At 35.3% G+C, this 21197-nt stretch overlaps 1 protein-coding gene across 2 annotated transcripts in view; it reads left to right on the top strand.

The window, feature by feature from the left end:
* The window catches only part of gpc5a (glypican 5a), a 298323-nt gene that overhangs the window by 142266 nt on the left and 134860 nt on the right, over positions 1–21197 (top strand). For both annotated transcript variants that reach the window (XM_073945913.1, NM_001302236.1), the window contains 1 exon segment: positions 1880–2000. In XM_073945913.1, coding sequence (XP_073802014.1) covers positions 1880–2000 — 121 coding nt within the window.

Genomic DNA, 21197 nt, shown 5'->3' with positions numbered 1-21197 from the left:
GTAAAGATTTAGGTTGGAGCCTTGAGTCTGAGTTTAGTCTGGAGTCCTTAAGTTGGAGGCTTGAGTCTGAGTCTAGTCTGAAGTCTTTAAGTTGTAGCCTTAAGTCTGAGTGTAGTAAGAAGACTTTAAGTTGTAGCCTTGAGTCTGAGTCTAGTCTGAAGTCTTTAAGTTGTAGCCTTGAGTCTGAGTCTAGTCTGGAGTCCTTAAGTTGGTGGCTTGAGTCTGAGTCTAGTCTGAAGTCTTTAAGTTGTAGCCTTAAGTCTGAGTGTAGTAAGAAGTCTTTAAGTTGTAGCCTTGAGTCTGAGTCTAGTCTGAAGTCTTTAAGTTGTAGCCTTGAGTCTGAGTCTAGTCTGGAGTCCTTAAGTTGTAGCCTTGAGTCTAAGTCTAGTCTGGAGTTCTTAAGTTGGAGGCTTGAGTCTGAGTCTAGTCTGAAGTCTTTAAGTTGTAGCCTTAAGTCTGAGTGTAGTAAGAAGTCTTTAAGTTGTAGCCTTGAGTCTGAGTCTAGTCTAAAGTCTTTAAGTTGTAGCCTTGAGTCTGAGTCTAGTCTGGAGTCCTTAAGTTGGAGGCTTGAGTCTGAGTCTAGTCTGAAGTCTTTAAGTTGTAGCCTTAAGTCTGAGTGTTATAAGAAGTCTTTAAGTTGTAGCCTTGAGTCTGAGTCTAGTCTGGAGTCCTTAAGTTGGAGGCTTGAGTCTGAGTCTAGTCTGAAGTCTTTAAGTTGTAGCCTTAAGTCTGAGTGTAGTAAGAAGTCTTTAAGTTGTAGCCTTGAGTCTAAGTCTAGTCTGAAGTCTTTAAGTTGTAGCCTTGAGTCTGAGTCTAGTCTGGAGTCCTTAAGTTGGAGGCTTGAGTCTGAGTCTAGTCTGAAGTCTTTAAGTTGTAGCCTTAAGTCTGAGTGTAGTAAGAAGTCTTTAAGTTGTAGCCTTGAGTCTGAGTCTAGTCTGAAGTCTTTATTTTATATTATACTATATATATATATATTTATATTAACAACATCAACAACAACAACAACAACAACAACAATAATAATAATAATAATAATAATAATAATAATAATAATGATAAAATGTGATTCCTATTTGCATTAAAATATTAACAACAACAACAACAACAACAACAACAATAATAATAATAATAATAATAATAATAATAATAATAATAAAATGTGATTCCTATTTGCATTAAAATATTAACAGCAACAACAGTAGTAAGTAATATTTCATAAATTAATGTTAATAAATATAATTAAATTCTAAACTATTTACTTATATTTGTTCATTCAGATCACCTTAAATTTCCGCTTTTAATCTTTACCATGCATCTTTACTTTTCTCTAAAATATTATCAGCCAGTTTCCAGTATTCACAGCTTTCCCAGTTCTATCAACATATTTTTATGACCCATAAACAAAGTCGATTACCTGACCCTGCTGCACATTTTCCCATTTGCCCATACATTCAACCAGACTTTTCTTTTTCTTATGTGTCCTTCTCAAGGTGAATCTCACCAGGACGGCTGATTTTTACCATTGGTGTAAAAGGAATTCACCCATAAAGGATTGTAATATTTCATGTCATTTGTCAGCGGTGTTTTTCTCTGCGCCACTGCGTCTTATCAGAGCACCATCCATTCTGGCCCACATAAACCCCCAATCTGTCTCTCTCTGGCCTGGGCTTGAGTTATTCGGCCGTCTCAGACCCTTTTCTTTACGCCTCTTTCTTTGTTCTGCTGATAAATGTAGTCGGTTCATGTAAGGCCTTCCTCATCAAGCCGACAACAAAGCTTCAATCGCCTTTGCACTGAAAAAAATAAAAAAAATGGGAAAGGAGTCCAGAAAAAGACACCCACTCATCTCTCATTCTTCATCTTGTTTCTGTCTTCATAGCTATACTCTGCGAGTGGTTGGCAATGGGATTAAAGCGCAGGCTGAAAACCCAGAAGTCAAAGTGAAGGAGGCCGATCCGGTGATCAATCAAGTCATTGATAAACTCAAGCACATCAATCAGGTGAGCAAAGCAACTGGCCAAAGAAAAAAGGGGAAAAATGGATGGAAATATGATGATGAGTTTCTGTGTTTTCATAGCAGAAGATCAGAGTCGAGCTCATTAGCATTGCTCAGGGATGTATAAAATCATTTAGAATGTTTTGAAAGGGTTGGCGAGATTTTTATTTGCTTTGTTTATGCAGGGTAATATATTATGCGTTTCATTTTATTTTATTTTTTTATGTATTCTATTTTCATTTTATTTCCTTTTTTATTTTAATATATTTTTTGTTATGTTTTATTTGTTCTTTATGTTTTATTTATTTATTTATTGTTTTTTGTATATGTTTTAGTTAAATTAGTTTTATATTATTTTCAAAAAAATAATTTAGTTTATTTTACTTTTATATGTTTTATTTTATGTTTTATGTATTTAATTGATTTGTTTGTTTGTTTATTTATTTTTTATAGTTTATTTTACGATTTTATTTAAATTTGTTTTATTGTATTTTTAAGTTTTATTTATTTATTTATTTTATGTAATTTTATATGTTTAATTTAATTAAATTTTATGTTTTTTATTTTAATGTATTTAATTTTATGTTTCATTTATTTTTATTTAATTTGTGTGTTTTATTTGTTTGTCTATTTGTTTGTTTGTTTGTTGATGTTATTTTATTTTAATGTATATTTTATTTTTTAAAGATTTATTTTGTTTTATTTTTTGTTTTAATTAATATTTTTTTATTTATTTGATGTTTGTTTGTTCATTTTATATATTTTATCTTATGTATTTTATTTTAATTAGTTTTATTGCATTTTTAAGTTTTATTTAGTTTTATTTTATATGTTTTATTTTATTTTATAAGTGTTTTATTTTAATAAATTTTATTATGTTTCATTATATTTTTATGTAATTTTAAGTTTTGTTTGTTCGTTTGTTTGTTTTGTTTATGTTATTTTAAACATTTTATTTTAGTTTATGTTTTATTTTTTAAGTATTTATTTTTATTTTAATATGTCTTATTTAATTTATTTTTTATTTGTTCGTTTGTTTGTTTGTTTAATTTATTTTATTTTATTTTCAGAAAGGCATGAACATTAACAAAACAATTTAAATAAAAAATACATTATAAACTTTATAAACTTTTCTCATCCATGAAAGAAAAGGAGTAAATTAAAGAGTAAAATAAAGAGGCCGAATGGAGGAGGCTCATTATTTATCCTCCTGCTGCAGATGCTCTGTTTAACTGTTTTCTTGCTAGTGAAGCGCTCAGTTTTTCCAGTTACAGAGTCCACAATGTAAATAGCAAGTGCACCATGGCGTGACGCAACTGACTCTTAAAGGGAATGAAAGATGAGACTCTGACTGGTTTAATGCATGTTATTCTCAAAACACACCCGGAACTCATTAAGAGAATTAGCACAACCCTGTTAGACCATTCGTCGGGGCTCAAACCTAGTGCTTTTGCACCATGTGCTTTAGACTTTGCACCTAGATCGTTAAACTAGAGCTCTATGTCTCAATAAAGTGTTAGAACTTTGACTGCTGTTCCATAATATACATTTTATTTTATTTAAAATATATTTTATTTTTCTCTCTACAATATAATCTGCATGATCAAGATGATGCTCATATCAACACAATACAGTGATTGTTAATGTGATTACACTCATAATCACAGTCAAATATATGCGCTCTGTGTTTTCATAATGTACATGTGTGTGTGATGAATGAGTGGTGGGTTTTTCTCATGAAGGCAGGAACACACACATTCCTCTGGTTTTACCAGCGATTTATGGAGCTGTTTATTTTAGAAATGTCATCCCTCACATTACCTATTACTGTAATCTGTCTCAGGATTTCATAGCAGCGTGTTTTATGAGCTGCTGGACAGAAATGTGCCAGAAAGAGCAGCCGGACTACACATTCTGCATGCGAGCTCACATTAGACTCCTGCTGCGCATTAGTTCAGGGGGAAACAATAAGAAAGGTTTTTCTTTGACTTATTTTCTTTTGCGTTTAAATTCTGTAATATTTAATATTATAAAGTGTTAAGTATAACAATCTCAGGTGTATTATATGTTTTTAAATTAGGAATTTATGTTTTTTATTTTTTTTATTTTATTATAAGTAACATTGTTCTCCCCGTGTTGGCATGGGTTTGCTCTGGGTGCTCCGGTTTTCCCCACAGTCTAAACACATGCGCTATTGATATTTATTCATTGGGATGAACCCCTTAAGATGTGCCATCTCATTTTCAAGGGGGTCCCACAAGTTAATCACAATCACATAATAACAACACTAGAAGACAAAACATAATTTACATAACATCCAAAAACATGACATAACATCAAAAAAAATAATGAATAAATAAAATAAAGTAAAAGAAAAATAATAAAAAAAGAAAAGAAGGGGGGGTGGAGTAGTATACATACACACATATGTATATATACGTAGAAAAACTATATACAGATAGTATATATATTGGTGAATTGAATAAGCTTAATTGCCTGTAGTGGATGGGTGTTTCCCATAGCTTGTAAAAAATATCGATGTAGTATCTGTGACGTCACGCATAGGTTTCTGAAGAGCACAAATGAAGCTACAAGTAGGCGTGGCCAACTGTCGACATTTTGTTTGCACATCATTGCGCCAACCAGGGGTTACCATAAAAGGGCAAAGAGGCGGAGCTTGAGTGGAGCTACAGATGCCTGCTATAGCATTTTGCTTAGACAGGTTTTTCTTTGGGGGAAACGCTTAATACTTCATTACTTGTGACTTGTTTGTGTTCTGACCACATGTACTTGGTTGTGTACTACATTAATAAACAGTTTGGACTTTTAAAAACACTTGTAATACATTGAGCAATACAACTGAACTTGTGACCTGAGCATCACCGGCTCTAACAACACAAGGTCATGAATCAAAACCCTAGAAAACATGCGTTCTCTAAACGTGAACACTTTGAATGCAATGCAAATCATTCTGCATATCAGCATCTGCCAGATGCATGAATATAAAGGCATTAGCATCGACTTTCTATGATGAATATCATTTGCACTTTTCTGCTTGTGATTCTCAATAATTATTTAAAAGCTATACAATATCAGAATAAATGTCAGCGTAACCTCTAGAGCCAAACGCAGAACAAACAGACGTCTCTGCGTGCTGATTTGATTATTATTGTCATCGCTCTCAGTTTGGAGGACGGTAAAAGCTGAACCGCTGACTCACGCTCCAATATTGAGCTTTAATTAATACGATTGAAGGCAAACTGCTTTATACTTCTTTTCATATCCCTCTGTTTTGCAAAATAACACGTCACAGCGGAACACTTAGAGAGGAGAAAATCAATGAATACATATTTAAAAATCCATTTTCAGACTTAACACGTTAGAGTTTATTCCACCCGCTGGCCAAATCGATGGTGTTTCAGCATCCCGTTGACTGCAAGAGATCCTGCTTCTTCACTTCTGCTCAATTCTGGACCAAAAAAAAAAAAAAAGAAAACTAAAAAAAACAGGATGATCCTGATCTATTGCAAGTGCTCTGGCATGTTTTTATTTTTGGTGTAAAGTGTTATCAGCTTCAGGTGTTTTTTTTTTTTTTTTGATATTGTTTCTATGAGAATTAAATCTATACTACTTATTTAAAATGAGTTGAAACAACACAATTCTTAGAGTTTTTGGGGACGAGCTTGTTTAAATTGTTTTATACGTCAATGCACTTCTATTTTTTATAAGCAATGAAGTGAACCTAATGGATTTGTGTTGTGATTAGGGATGCTGCTATCAGGATTTTTGCAGCTGATACCGAGCACCGATTCTAATGCTTTAAGCTTTATAATGCATTAAGCACATTTTCCCTCAAAGTACAAAACTTACCTATGAGAATAAATACAGGACGCTGCATATAATATATAATAGCCAATCACGTTATTTTTCCAGTGTTGTGTAAACGGGATTGGCTAGCATCTACTCAAAGTTCATGTGAATCTTTGACACTAACAAGAAAAATAATATATTTAATATATAATAATATATAAAATATGTTTACATTTATTTTAATGATACAAAGGCCGTTTCTTTCGGTGAACCTACATTTGTGTGTAAAACTGCCAGGTTTTCAGGTATTGTTCAATTAAAGATGGAACATGGTAGAAGGAAACATGAGAATTGGATAATAATATAATAAAATAAAATATAAATAAATAAATAAATAAATAAATAAATAAATAAATAAATAAATAAATAAATAAATAAATAAATAAATAAAATATTATTATATTAAAATTATTTTTATGTATTTAAAAAATGTGGCTAATAATATTTAATTTATTTATTTATTTATTCATTTGTTTTTATTATTATAATTTTTTTTATTGAAAATGGCTTTTAATCCAACCAAACTAAAATTAATAAGACATTCTCCAGAGGGAAAAAAAATGATAGGAAATACTGTGAAAAATTATTTGGTCTGATAAACATCACATCACTTTAAAAATGAAAAATAAAATCACAGGAAGGTTTTAAAAAAAAAAAAAAAAAAAAAATATATATATATATATATATATATATATATATATATATATATATATATATATATATATATATATATATATATATATATATATATATATATATATATATTTATATTATATATTTATATATATAACCTTAACATTACTTTTCCAGTGTTAATGTGATTGGCTAGCATTTGCTCAAGGGCATTTGCATGGCGTGATCTAACTGGCTGACACCTGTTTGATGACTTAAAGTTCACGCAAAGTTCATGTGAATCTTTGACAATATCATAAGAAAAATAACATATATATGTAATATGTAATAATATATAAAATAAATGTAAATTCATTTCAGTAATCCGAGTGCAGTTTCATTTGGTGAACCTACATTCGTGTGTAAAATTTCCATGAAGTTCCAGTCACAAATAATGTGATGTGCAGCACGACTAGTCGCCGTCAAACAAAAAGCATCATGGCAGAGGAACAAAGTCAACTAGTATGTGCAACCCCTAATTGAGATATATATATATATATATATATATATATATATATATATATATATATATATATATATATATATATATATATATATGTCATATGTCTGTATGTATGTATGTATGTATGTATGTTTGTATGTATATATATATATATATATATATATATATATATATATATATATATATATATATATATATTTATATATAAATACCCTTATATATATAACCATACATTAATGCATTACAACACAAATGTTTACTGTCCTCAAATGACTACAGTATTATAACTAACATCGAAAAAAAAAACAAGAAACTGCACATGTCTAAGCAGCTCATGAAGAGTGATTTCTGATCTCCTGTAATATTTCTGCTGATAATCAAGGCCAGCTCATCCTATCTGGAGACATGATGGTCCAGAGGTGTTGATGAAAAAAGAGGGATGGAGAGACTGAAGGAGACCCTCTGAGAAAGCCTTCGAGATGCTTCTCACAGCAGGGTCTCTGTCTTTCTGTGTGGACGTTTTTTTTCTTGCTGTCCTCGTCTCTGAAAACACCACAGACTGTCCTCCTTAATGATGATGATGATGGTGATGATGGTGATGATGATGATGATGATGATGTGTGACTCCCAGATCCTTCTCCTGCTGGAAATGGACCAGCCCGGGGAACACCGTGACTTTAAACCTGATGATGTCCGATTACAGGCCGCGGGAACATTCAGAGCGGGTGTTAGAATTATATTGTGTTGAATTGGACTCTCACAGACCTTTACTGGAATCAGAGCTTTTACTGAGAGAAAAAGCTGAATTCATGAGATGAGTTGTCTTCAACAGACCAGACATCCACTGCTGTAAAAAAGACAAAGGAAAATTAAGATCAGTCCTACAAAATACATAGCTACAATTCATTCACTCATTTTTCTTCTGCTTAGTCCATTTATCCATCACCACAGTGGAATGAACCGCAAACTATTCCAGTTTATGTTTTACACAGTGCAGTAAATGTCAAAAGGACCATCAAATGACATCCAAACAAACTTTATAGTAGTGTGTTTGGTTCTTTTCTCCAGAGTGCCTCCTGGGAGAGCCATAGAGAATCAATGGGATAATGGTGTCAATATTCTGCCCTAACAGTTACCCATGATACCAAGCGGCCAAAGCCGAATCAAGCTTTCAACAGTGTTGCCTGTGGCATAAAGCCACCCTGCAGGCCCGGTTCACCCACAGCATCAGCTAATGAGCTCCAGCCTCACACTCACAGTCTCTGCGTTCACACATCAAGCCTTCATAAAGCGCGCTCTTCTGTTGAGGATGCTCTTCTAATGCAGGCCTTCGGGTCGGGTCTGGCAGGGTCTTTTCAGGACTGCTGCTTTACTGTCGATATCCAAAAATAGTTTTGTGTTTCAGGTCCTGCATCTTTGTTTAGAGGTGTGTGTGTGCAGTTTCTCTGATGTTAAAATGCATTTGCAGCTTATTTTAAAGTGGAGACATACACTCTATCTGTACATTTAGTGTAAAAAAGCAACAGCTGTGTGTGCCAGAAATTTACCATAAAAATTTCTGCAGGAACTATCAAATAGTTTTCAATATTTTATGGTAAACTATCATATTTCATTCATTCATTTATAGTACTGTACATCAGTTTTACTTGTATACTATTTTAGTGTAAAGCAGTGTTGCCCAACCCTGTTCCTAAAGGCACGCCAGCAGTACACATTTTCAGCCTCTTCCTGAATCAACTTATCAGAGCATAAGATGAGACTCCAAAACCTGAAGTTAATCCGTCCAAAATATATACTGTTGGTGTACCTCCAGGAACATGGTTGGGAAACAGTGTTTATAAATATATATACAGTTGAAGTCAGAATTATTAAACCCCTTTGATTTTTTAAAATATTTCCCAAATTATGTTTAACAGAGCAAGGAAATGTTCACAGTATGTCTGATAATATATATATATATATATATATATATATATATATATATATATATATATATATATATATATATATATATATATATATATATATATATATATATATATATAAAAAGCGATTGTGGTGTCTACAATAAACGGATAAAAAGACAACAACAGCACAATAATAACAAGCAGTCTATTTAATAATCAACACCTTATGATTCATTTATCATTCATTTATAACATATATAAATGTATTTATAGCATGTATGTAGACATTTTATTACAATAAGAATCAGTTAATGACATATTAAATTATTAGAATTTCCCCTTTAATCAGAATTTAAATTATAATTTAAATTAAATCTGTTACACTTGATTAAAAAAACAAGCCATGCTAGTTATTATTATTATTATTATTATTATTATTATTATTATTATTATTATTATTATTATTTGTTTATTATTATTTGTTTATTATTAATCTGTTATTCATTTTATTATTATTATTATTATTATTATTATTATTATTATTATTATTATTATTATTATTATCATCATCATTATCATTATTATTTGTTTATTATTATTATTATTATTATTATTATTATTATTATTATTATTTGTTTATAATAATTATTAACATATGTAATTTAATTTATTAAAAAAAAATTGTATTTACCACATTTTTTTCTACTAGTTTGTGCAACATCCAGGAACTATTAGATACATTTTTAAAATACTATAGAAAAAACATTCTATAATGTTATATTAGATTATCTCGAATGAACACTATAAAACATTTAGTTATACATTAAAAACAAGTGTAGTTGATGTTTTAGCAAAGGTTGTTGAATTACTGAATTCTATGGTTGATCTACCGACCATGTTTGAATTAAAGAAAGCACCCGCGACAGCTCGGTTTACCACAACTCAGAGAGCAAATTAGGTTACAAACATGCAGATCCAATGAAAATCAGATGCGTATAATCTACCACCAGCACAAGCCAAAATTGTGTTAAGACGTGCATTTTTGAGCATTAAATATTGGCTTAAATACCAATAAACTGACTACCGTGAACCCTAGTAAAACACCTCGGATGATTCATTTAAATTCTGTCTTCCTATAAATTTTGCATCTGAAAGGAAAACTCCTCCAAATGCTTATGCAATAAGGTCAGCCACAAAAAAAAAAGACTGTGTCCAAGCCTTAATCCTTCCCTGCGTGTCTTCAGTAAATCCCGACAGCAGTTTTATTTTAACGCCAATGAAGAGGCTTTGAGCTGGTGCAAGCTGTTAGTAAATCTGCCCCTTAAACTTTAAAAATAGTTTTTGCACAGCAGGTTTTGTTGTTGCTCTTTCTTTGTGTCTCGCTTGCTTTCCGAGAGCGTCTCATGTTCTTCCTCTTGTTCTCTGCGCTTATGAAAGCGGCAGAACTTCACGCATGCATATACTGTAGGAGTTGTTCGTACCTTGCAGGGCTTGAATTCATTGAGTGTGATCTGCATCCTCAATCGGCATCTTGCAGCTCAGTTTTTTTCCCAGCAGGCCGAGCAGAGGCTGAGGTTGTCTCTGGTGACCTGTGCTGGCACCGCCGCCTGTTTCGCACCATCTGTGATGTGTCACTGCTGCAGAGATACATGTCAATTACACAATCAATGCAGATACATGCATGCTAAAGAGAGGCATATCGTACACTGTGTCATTGAGGGATTGAATGCTTTAACAAGCATATATGTCATTCATGAGGAGTAGTAATCAAGATATCAGCTCATGCATTTCTGCTTAGTGCAGATTAGGATTTGATGATATCAGAATCATAATTAGAATGAGAATCATTCATTCATTCATTCATTCATTTTCTATCACTTTTTCGGAGCCGGGTCACAAGGACAGTAGTCAAAAAATGTAACTACACGTCACAACGACGCGTAGCGCTAGCTCTGTGATTGGTCGGCTTGGTAGCGCTGACGAGTCTGGAATCCCAATGAATCCCAATGGAGTGATTGTTTACAAGTGTGGAGTCCTGTGCAGGAGCTCCGGATGGAAAGTTTTGTTTTGTGTTTACCTCATAGTTAAAGTTGTTGCACGTCCGCCGGTTCCTGCCTCAAAATGAGCGAGTTTGAGCCACTTGTACATTAAGGAAGTGTTCAGGAAAAGCAAAACAGCAGCGAAGAAACTTGACACAGAGGAACATTTACAACTTACTACCAACTAGCGTTTCGGAAGTGTTAATGCAGACCAACAGAGAACAGAAGTATAAATGCATAGCTACGCGCGTTGTATGCGCCATGGGTTACGCCGGTCACTTGACGCAGAAGTGTAAACCAGGCTTTAGGAGAAAACTCCAGACATCCCTCTCCCCAGACACTTTTTTTTGTTAATTGCCTGCAAATACAGTCTAAGGGTGCTTTCACACCTACACTTTTGTTTCAGAACCTTTCTCGTTTGCCCAGCTAGCCCGGTTCGTTTGGCATATGTGAAACCACCAATCGCTCTTGGATCCGCGCCAAATCAATCGCTCCGAGATTGCCTGAATGAGGTGGTCTCGGCTCGATTGAAACAAACTCTGGAGTGGATCAATTGCAGTGAGAAAGCAAACGATCCGAGCGCGGTTATATCACAGTGTTTTATGGATATGTAATAGGCATACGGCTATATGAAGAGAGAATTATTAGTAGGGTGGGAAGTTTCGCAAGTCTCCGGATGCCCGCAAACAAATGATAATTTACGAGGGTACACCAGGACTAAAATAATTAAGTGATGTTTTGTACAGTTTGCTGTCAGTTTGGCTGGTTTTTAGCCATCTTTTGTTTCAAAACGCTTTGAATTTTGCTCATTATACATTTATTAATATTTTTTTAAATATTTAAATTCTAGATTTACAAAGATTTTGACATGTTTTTTTTTTATTATTTATTTGTGGCTAAGAAATAGCTATTAACTTTTTTTGGTGGGGAAGGTGAAAATATTGGCAGGGCAAGAAAAAATCTGAACAACTCGTCCGATTGGGCCAGTAAAAAAAATCCTTAGAGTTGAACCCTGCTTATAATCTTAAAATGTGAGCAAAATCACCTGTTTTGTCACCACTTTAGACATCACGCTAGAGAATCATTCAAATGCTAGCTCTAAAGTGACGTTTGTGAAATAGCTATGATCTGACATCAGCTGTACATGTGTATGAATGGCTGAAGAAAGTAGTCCCTCATACAAAAGGATATTTAGACTCTCTGTGTTTGATTTTAATTTTATTATACACGTTTTTGCAGTTGAACTGTCAATGCAATATCACACGGATAGCATTGTGAAATGGTTGTATATTGTCACTGGTGGGACACTAAGGCATTCGACCTGCAGCCTTAAGCCAACGCACTCCTCTCACCAGTGCCAATGCACAGCCATATCACACTGCTACTTGTGTGATATTGCTCATAAAGAAATAGTTCTGCCATGATGCTGTTGTCATGTCAACTTGCTAAACAGAAGTTTGGTCCACTACTCTGGTACTGACAGTAATGAGAGCTGCTACGAATAAAAGTTGAAACTTTTATAAATATCTTGACCTGCTGTCCAAAAAAAAAGCAGAGCTCATTTGCAGAAGATGCTAGTCACTAACATCTGTCAACCATGTTTACATAGAAAAACAATGGGAATTTAAGATTATGTCTCAACTTGTGCACATGTGAGTTGTACGCCCTTCCAGCCACAACCCAACACTGGAGAACCCTCACACACTCTTGCATTCACACATGTACATCATGGCCAATTTAGCTTATTCAATTCACCTATAGTACATCTGTTTGAGCTGTGGGAGAAACCGAAGCACCCAGAGAACACAGGGAGAACATGCAAACTCCACACAGAAATAGCTACCGACTCAGCTAGGACTCGAATCAGTGACCTTCTTGCTGCGAGGTGATCGTAGTACCCACTGCGCCACCGTGACGCCGCGAAATATGTAAATATTAAAGTATATTTATCTGAATCCTCATGACATTCCAGGCATTACTCCCGCTCAGAAGTTTCCATAAACATGTAGTGTATATGTAATTGTGCTTTCAGCTCTTCTTCAGTAATATTGTCTTGTCTGGCTGTAAACCTGAGTCCAGCTGTTTTCACACTCCTTGAAACGAAATGGAAAGTTTTCCCTGCTCCTCACTGTAATTTCCTGCATAATAGCTGTCTAATTTATTATTTCGTGCCTGTATCACGGTTTCTCTTCTGGACTGGAGACTGTCCAAAAAAAAATGAGTTCAACAAAGTTAGAGCTGTCAGGAAATTCAGACAAGTGGACGCGCCGATAACTGCTCTCATTTATATGGAAATGGAAATGGTAACCAATCAATTTCTCTCATTTGAATGAAGACTCTTGCCCCGGTGTGGAACCATCGATTTAACTGGTCAAACACACCCCTGCAGACTCTCCATTCAGAGCGGCAGCTTTTGCCGAGATTCACCTCAGCTGAGAGGCGTCAGCGAGAGGACACAGCATCTGTTTATCATGCACATTATTCTTCAAGACTGACTTCAGTTAGAGCTCCATTTTTGTCCATGCACAGTTCAATATTCAGTCAAAATTGAAGGTTTATTTTAGACAGGAAGACTGCTTATGTGTATAAATCTGTAACTTTACGGTTTTTGCTAATATGTTAAGGGCCATGAAACCCCCTCGTTTCAGCAGGGTGTTTTCACACCTCTACTTTGGAAAAAGTCAGAAAAGTGGGCGTGTCCAGCTCTGTTTAGGGGGGAGTGTCAAAGGAAGAAAAGTGGGATGGTGTGGGAGTGTCTATTTGGGCACGCGCGAGTTTCAGAGTCAAAATACACACACAGACACACAGGAGAAAGTGATGGTGTTTATCCTACATGGACATCTGTAGTCGATTTATTTGCCAAATTATTAAATGTTGGACTTTAACTGCAGTTTGGCTCTTTCATTCAGGGAATTCATTCATGCCCCTTGCGACAAACGAGATATTTGATTCGAGGATCTGCTCTAAGCGTGTATTTTCATGCAATGTTTGATACCGCACGGCGAATGAGAGAAAAAAAACCCTCAGCATTTCCCGGAAACTTAGATGCACACGGCAGGCAGCATCAGAAAGCTGCGTGTGTTATTCCAGTCACAAAATGCGTTGAAAATCCTACACGAGGTTAAAGTTTGGTTGTGGTGCTAACATGTTTACACTCGGTGCTATAGTTTGTTAGATACGAACAAACTGAATAAACAAAGAGCACTGGTCGCTCACTTACCAAATCTGTAGAGACAGGACAATCACCAGCAACTAGAGCCGCGTCTTTATGAAGAGAAGACTACAAGTGAATCCGGATCTCAGCATTTGCAGATGAGAACAGCTCTCAGGTAAACAATAATCCTCCTTAGACACGTAAGTTATTGTTGTCGAGCGTCGCGTACACTGTTAATCCACACGTGAGTCTGAGCTCTCACAGAGAGAAAATGAAAACAAAACTTAACTGCAGCAAACTATAAAAGCAACACTTCACGCTTGTTTTGCCAACACAATGTGGCGTCTCTGCCATCTGAACACTGTGACAGTAATGAATATTAATGAAGTTGCACAATAGAGCGCGCTGATTGGTTTGAACCAAGCCTTACTCATGCATTAATGCATCACACTGTAAGACGTAATAAGACACACTCTGGCACAGACGTCCAGTCTGCACGCTGGAATACACAATATTATGTCATGACCGTGACGCAGCTTCAAAAATTCGTTTCAAACCGAAAGTACGAATTTGCTTGAAATAACGCACAAACAACCAATTTACACTTTTTAGTGAAATATAGGTGTCCTAACAGTGTTTTTAGCAGTGTGGGACACATATACGACTGTCAACAGCTAAAAACATGTGTTTTGGTGTTTCGTGACCCTTTAAGATAATTAGTGTTTGGTGTAATTAGTTACAGAGTAAAGGCCAGATGCAATGATTTAGACTAGTTTGGAAAAAAAGTGCATAAGACATAAAGATATCCAGCCACTGAGCTCCTGTAAATTCAATTCAGCTTTATTTCTATAGCGCTTTAACAATGTCGATTGTGTTAAAGCAACTTAACATAGAAGATCTGGTAAATTGAAACTGCATTCGTCCAGGTTTCAGAGCTCAAGTTCAGTTTAGTGTGGTTTACTTTTCACTGCTGAAAGTCCAAACACTGAAGAGCAAATCCATCGATGTGCAGCTTCACAAGTCCCAAGCCAAGAAAGCCAGTGGTGAGGAACAAACTTCACCAATTGACAAAAGTGTAAGAAATTTTTTTTAAAAAAGCTTGAGAGAAACATGGCTCAGTTAGGCATGACTATTTCTCTTCTGGCCAAACTTCTTGAGCAGCGTTGCGTTCTAGGTGCTAGAGACTGGAGAACGTTGGACATCCATCATGGAGACGCTGCAGGTGTGAGTAGGTCACCGGTGGGTTGTCAGGCTGGCCCATGGGATCAATGCAGAGACTAGTCTGTCATTGGGGTTATTCAGGAATCATGCTCTCCACTCCTCCATGTCCACCACAGCATCTGCTCAGGATACGACCTGGTCCAGGATTATGGAGACCTTGGGATAATGAAAAACAGACTAGCATAAGCGTAGATGCTGTGAACAGTTACTTTTTCAGAGTTCTTCTGATTGGTCTACTGCTGTAGAAATGACGAGCAGCCCTGCATGTGAAAGTTGAAGATCTTTTAACTTAGCACAATGTCTAAAAACATGCTGGGTTCACACCAAAGATGGAATTATTCTATCGTTCCATCTTTATTCCTTCCTATTTATGCAAATAAGTTACATAAGTTAAGTCAATGCAGGTGAATTTCCACCAAGCAATGTGAACGTATGATGCATCTGCGTCAAACACATGAAAAATGCATCATTCGCATAAAAAAATTCAATTCAACCAAAATTTTGTCTGTCCAAGATGCAAGATGCACTCCACACACTGAAGCAAATGGTCAGATTTTGATTGAAGATTACCATTCATTCATTCATTCATACATTCATTCATTCATTCATACATTCATTCATTCACTAATTTTTTTTTTTGGCTTATAGTCACTATATTAATCTGGTAATGTTAGGGTTCTGGTAATGTTACAGCGGAGATTTTTTTTTTTTTTACGCAGTTGATGCCCTTCCAGCTGCAACCCAGTACTGGAAAACACACACACGCAATCCTACACTATGGCCAATTTAGTTCATCCAATTCACCTATAGCACATGTGTTTGGACTTATGGAGAAAATCGGAGCACCCGGAGGAAACCAATGCCAACACAGGGAGAACATGCAAACTCCACACATAAATGCTAACTGACCCAGCAGGGACTCAAACTACCAACCTTTTTACTGTGAGGCAATGGAGCTAACCACTGAGCCACCATGTTGCCCCTGAGATTTTATCACTTTAATAACAACAATATGAGCTAGCAAAGTAAACATTGTGCATTTTGATTGCAAGCGGACGGTAGATGGCTCTATCTCATGCGGTTTACATTAACAATCTTGGTGCAAAATCTAAAGCGCATGGCACAAAAGCACTAAGGTCCTGTCCAAATCGACGTTTGCTATTTTATGGATGGAGAAATAAGGTTTGCACCACGGCACATGGTCTAACAGGGTTTTGCTTATTGTCTTAATGAGTTCTGGGTGTGTTTTGAGCATAACATGCATTAAACCAGTCAGAGTCTCATCACCCATTCGCTTTAAGAGTCAGTTGAGTCGCGCCATGGCGCATTTGCTATTTACATGGCGGATTTTGTAAGAGGAAAAACTGAATGCTTCACTAGCGAGAAAACCGTTAAACAGAGCATCTGCAGCGCGAGGATAAAGAATGAGCCTTCTCCATTCTGCCTCTTTACTTTCTCTTTACTATTTACTCCTTTACATTTGTGGATGAGGAGATGGGGGTAACTTACTCCACTGAAGACATCCATTAGCCTACATATTTAATTTAGTTTGTTAATCGCAAAGATTTGTTTCAAAGCTATTTATAAATTCAATTTATAAATAAAAAATAAATTTCCAGCAAACAAGTAAATTAACAATAATAATGCAGAGTTATATCCAAACACACGTCCTGTTCTAATGCCCCATATGCTAATGCCGACGTCTCCAAAACCCCACAGGTGGATAAATCTAAACTCGTTTATAATAAAAGAAATATAAATATGCATATAATAACAAATTAACAATAATAATGCAGAGTTATATCCAAACACACGTCCTGTTCTAATGCCCCATATGCTAATGCCGACGTCTCCAAAACCCCACAGGTGGATAAATCTAAACTCGTTTATAATAAAAGAAATATAAATATGCATATAATAAATAGTACTGCTGATAATAATAATAATAATAATAATAATAATAATAATAATAATATAGAAATGCTAATTGTCATGAATAAACAAAAAAAAAGCCCCCCGAGCTGAAAAATGCATGTATGTAATGGGTTTTATAATTATATAGAAAATAATAATTTTTGTAACATTTTAATCCTTTAATTGTTTTCATCTGTAAAGATGTTTGTGCATTTCTGTACATCCTGTGTGTATTAAGCAATAAGTAAGCGTTTGGGCACGCATGCATAACTAACGTGCTCTACAATGGATTTCAGAGCAGCTTTCAGTTGGTCAATGGTGCGGTCTATTTCAGTTCTTCAAAATAGCAGCACATCAACAATGTGTAGCACACCTCCTTTATAGACAGCAAAGTGGCGCAAATGGATTTGCTATTTAAACAAGGTGTCGCAAAACGGGAAAACTACAGTTGCGCTGGTCTGAAAACAGCAACAATTTGAGCCAAGCATGTCTTGCAACTTGTTGCGCTGGGTGTCTGATAGGGTCCTCTTTTTGTCTTCCTTTACATTTATTATATCATTTTCTCATCTGTTTTCTTTTATCCAAAGCATTTGCGATCATCATAACAGTTAATCAGCCTGTGTTTTAGAAAAGAAATAACTCCTGCCGCCACACACAGGGTGAATTTTTTACAGTTCATTGACATGCAGCCTGTTTGTTGTTGAATTATTGATACCTGCCCATCTCTAGTTAAAAGTCTTAATGGTGAAAACATGGCCGCTCTGCCACTGTCACTCCACACACACAACCAAACACATCTTCGTCTGAATGCACACACAGAAAAGCAATTAAGATGTCGGCGGATGTCAGGCTGGAGGTGTGAAACCGCGGCTGATTCACCTAGCTACGGTAGTTAGCAGGTTACCGGACTCTGTGAATTGGGGGTCAGGGGACGCACAAGGGCTCTTAAGTCTGCATCCAGAGAGGTGCTTGTGCATGTTTGAATGATCGCAGTGGGTTTAACAAGGTCAGCCTACAATCAATTTGACTGAGAGTTAAGTTCGGCGCTTGGACTCTTAATTCTTTTTGCTAACAGCATCTTTGTTTGCTTTATGTGTGGTTTCCATGGCAACTGCAGCACTGGTGTCACATGCTAGAGACTGTAGTTAAGGCAGCAGCTTCAGTGCAGACTGTTCAGCACACTGGAGTTCTGACTAGAGTCTGTCTATTGTTTGTTCATTTTATGGTTCTTTGATTTATTCGTTTGCTCATTCATTTGTTCATTCGTTTACTAATTCATTAATACAATCATTCATTCATTTGTGATTCATTCATTCATTCACTCATTTACATATTCATTCATTCACTGATTCATTCAGTCATTTATTCATTTATCCATTCATTTAATTGTTCATTCATTCATTCATTCATTCGTTCATTCATTCATTTATCCATTTAATTGTTCAGTCATTCGTTCATTCATTCATCTTTCATTAATTCATTTGTGTTGTATATCTATCTATCTATCTATCTATCTATCTATCTATCTGTCTGTCTGTCTGTCTGTCTGTCTGTCCGTCCGTCCGTCCGTCCGTCCGTCCGTCCGTCCGTCCGTCCGTCCGTCAGTCTTTCATTTGTTTGTTTGTACATTCATTCATTCTATCATTTTTCATTTATTCATTCATTCATTTATTCATTCATTCGTTCATTCATTCATTCATACGTTCGTTTGTTCGTTCGTTCATTATTTTGTTCATCCATTCAATCCTTTGATCTTGTTCTCTGTCTGTTTATTTGTCCTTGGTTTGTTTGTTTGTTCGTTCATTCATTCTGTCATTATTTCATCCATTCATTCATTAATTCATCAATCAATTCATTCATTAATTTGTTTATTCATTTGTTCATCGATTCCTTTGGATGTTCATTCATTTATCCATTCATTTGGTCTATTTGTATACCTATTGTTAATTCATTCATTTGTTCGTTCGTTCGTTCGTTCGTTCATTCGTTCCTTCGTTCATTCGTTCGTTCATTCATTCATTCATTCATTCATTCATTCATTTGTTCATTCATTCATTCCATTGTTCCATAAATAATTATTCAATTAATTGATTAATTCATTTATTTGTTCAATTATTCTTTCATTTGTTCAATTTTTTAATCATTCATTCATTCATTTGCTATATCTGTTTGTCTATCTATTGTTCATTAATTAATTAATTCATTTTGTTTCTCTCTATCTGTCTATTTATCCATCGTTTGTTTATTCATTCGGCCGTTCAATTGATAGTTGATTGTTTATTCGTTCATTTGTTCATTAATTTGCTTATCAATTTGTTTATTTATCATTTATTCATTTGTTTATTAATTTCTTCATTCTTTCATTGCTTTGTTCATTCATTTATTTTTCTATTCATTCATTCATTCATTCATTCCTCTATCCATTCACCCGTATATTTGTTCATTTATCCATCCATCATTGCATCACTCAATCCACAGATCTTAAAAAATATGCTGGGTTGCTGTTGGGTCAAATATGGACAAACCCAACATTGGGTTTATTGTTTTCAGTCCAATAATTTATACTTTTTAGCCCAATGGCTTGGGTTGTCTGTGTTTGACCCAACATTTGATTAAAATAACCCCTAATTTTAAACTACTCTTGTAAAGGATCAGCGTTCTGCAGCATCCTTTACAAAAAATGCACTCTTGATTTTCACAAACGTGTTCAAACTGCTTCACTGTTTGGAGAATTTCATGCTGCAGAAATCAATGTGAATTCCTAGAGGGACTGAAAAACTCACGTTCACACCACAAACTGCAGCCTGATTCTGATTCTGAGCTCGCATTCGATTTCCTTGTGAGCTTTGACCTTTTAAATATGACCCATATTACGGATGTGCGAAGCTAGCCAGCTAATCGGTGGTGAGGAATCCCAGTATAATGAGACTGGTTCTGGGTTCAGCTGACCCTGATCGAGTGTTTTTCTCAGGAGGTGTTTACATAAGATGTGAATAAGGAGAGCAACAAAACCCAGGACTGTTTTTTTTTAACCTCTGCTTCGTGTCTGGGTTTATTTCGCGATAATGAGTGTCTGACTGTGTGCCATATCCTTTAGTTTACATGTTTTAAAGAACACAAGCATGCATGCAGAGGAAAAGAAAGCAACGGAAATGATAGGGCAAGAGAGACTGTAATAAGAGGTTTAAAATTGTAATGAAATCTGGTTGCAGTAAACACAAGGAGAATCTTAAACATGCGCACACTACAGCATTTGAGAAAAAAATAGACAAAATAATTGAATGAACATGATATTTACTTAATGTTGTCAATTAACAATTTTTGTTTTCATTTTGGCATAAAAGGAACGTCAATAATTTGTTCCACAATACCCATGTGAAGAAAAATAATAAATCTATAGTAATTTATTGCAAATAAATTATTGTTTTTAAAATATATTACACTGTATATATTACAACATGTTGTTAATGAATGCCCCAGCATATGTAATGTAAATTATAGTGGAGTTATAAACTATAATAAATACTGTGGTATATTTACATTTTACCCGCTGTAAACTGTGGGCGAAGCAGTTGCGCAGTAGTTAGTGCTGTCGCCTCACAGCAAGAAGGTCGCTGGTTCGAACCTCGGCTCAGTTGGCGTTTCTGTGTGGAGTTTGCATGTTCTCCCTGCCTTCGCGTGGGTTTCCTCCGGGTGCTCCGGTTTCCCCCACAGTCCAAAGACATGCGGTACAGGTGAATTGGGTAGACTAAATTGTCCGTAGTGTATGAGTGTGTGTGATAATGTGTGTGAATGTTTCCCAGAGATGGGTTGCGGCTGGAAGGGCATCCACTGCGTAAAAAAAACTTGCTGGATAAGTTGGCGGTTCATTCCGCTGTGGCGACCCCGGATTAATAAAGGGACTAAGCCGTCTAGAAAATGAATGAAACTGTGATGTATTGCAGTATAATATATCCTTTAG

Source organism: Danio rerio, chromosome 1 (assembly GCF_049306965.1).
Source record: "Danio rerio strain Tuebingen ecotype United States chromosome 1, GRCz12tu, whole genome shotgun sequence".
NCBI classification, from domain to species: Eukaryota; Metazoa; Chordata; class Actinopteri; order Cypriniformes; family Danionidae; genus Danio; species Danio rerio.
This window is presented reverse-complemented; position numbering and strand designations above follow the sequence as displayed.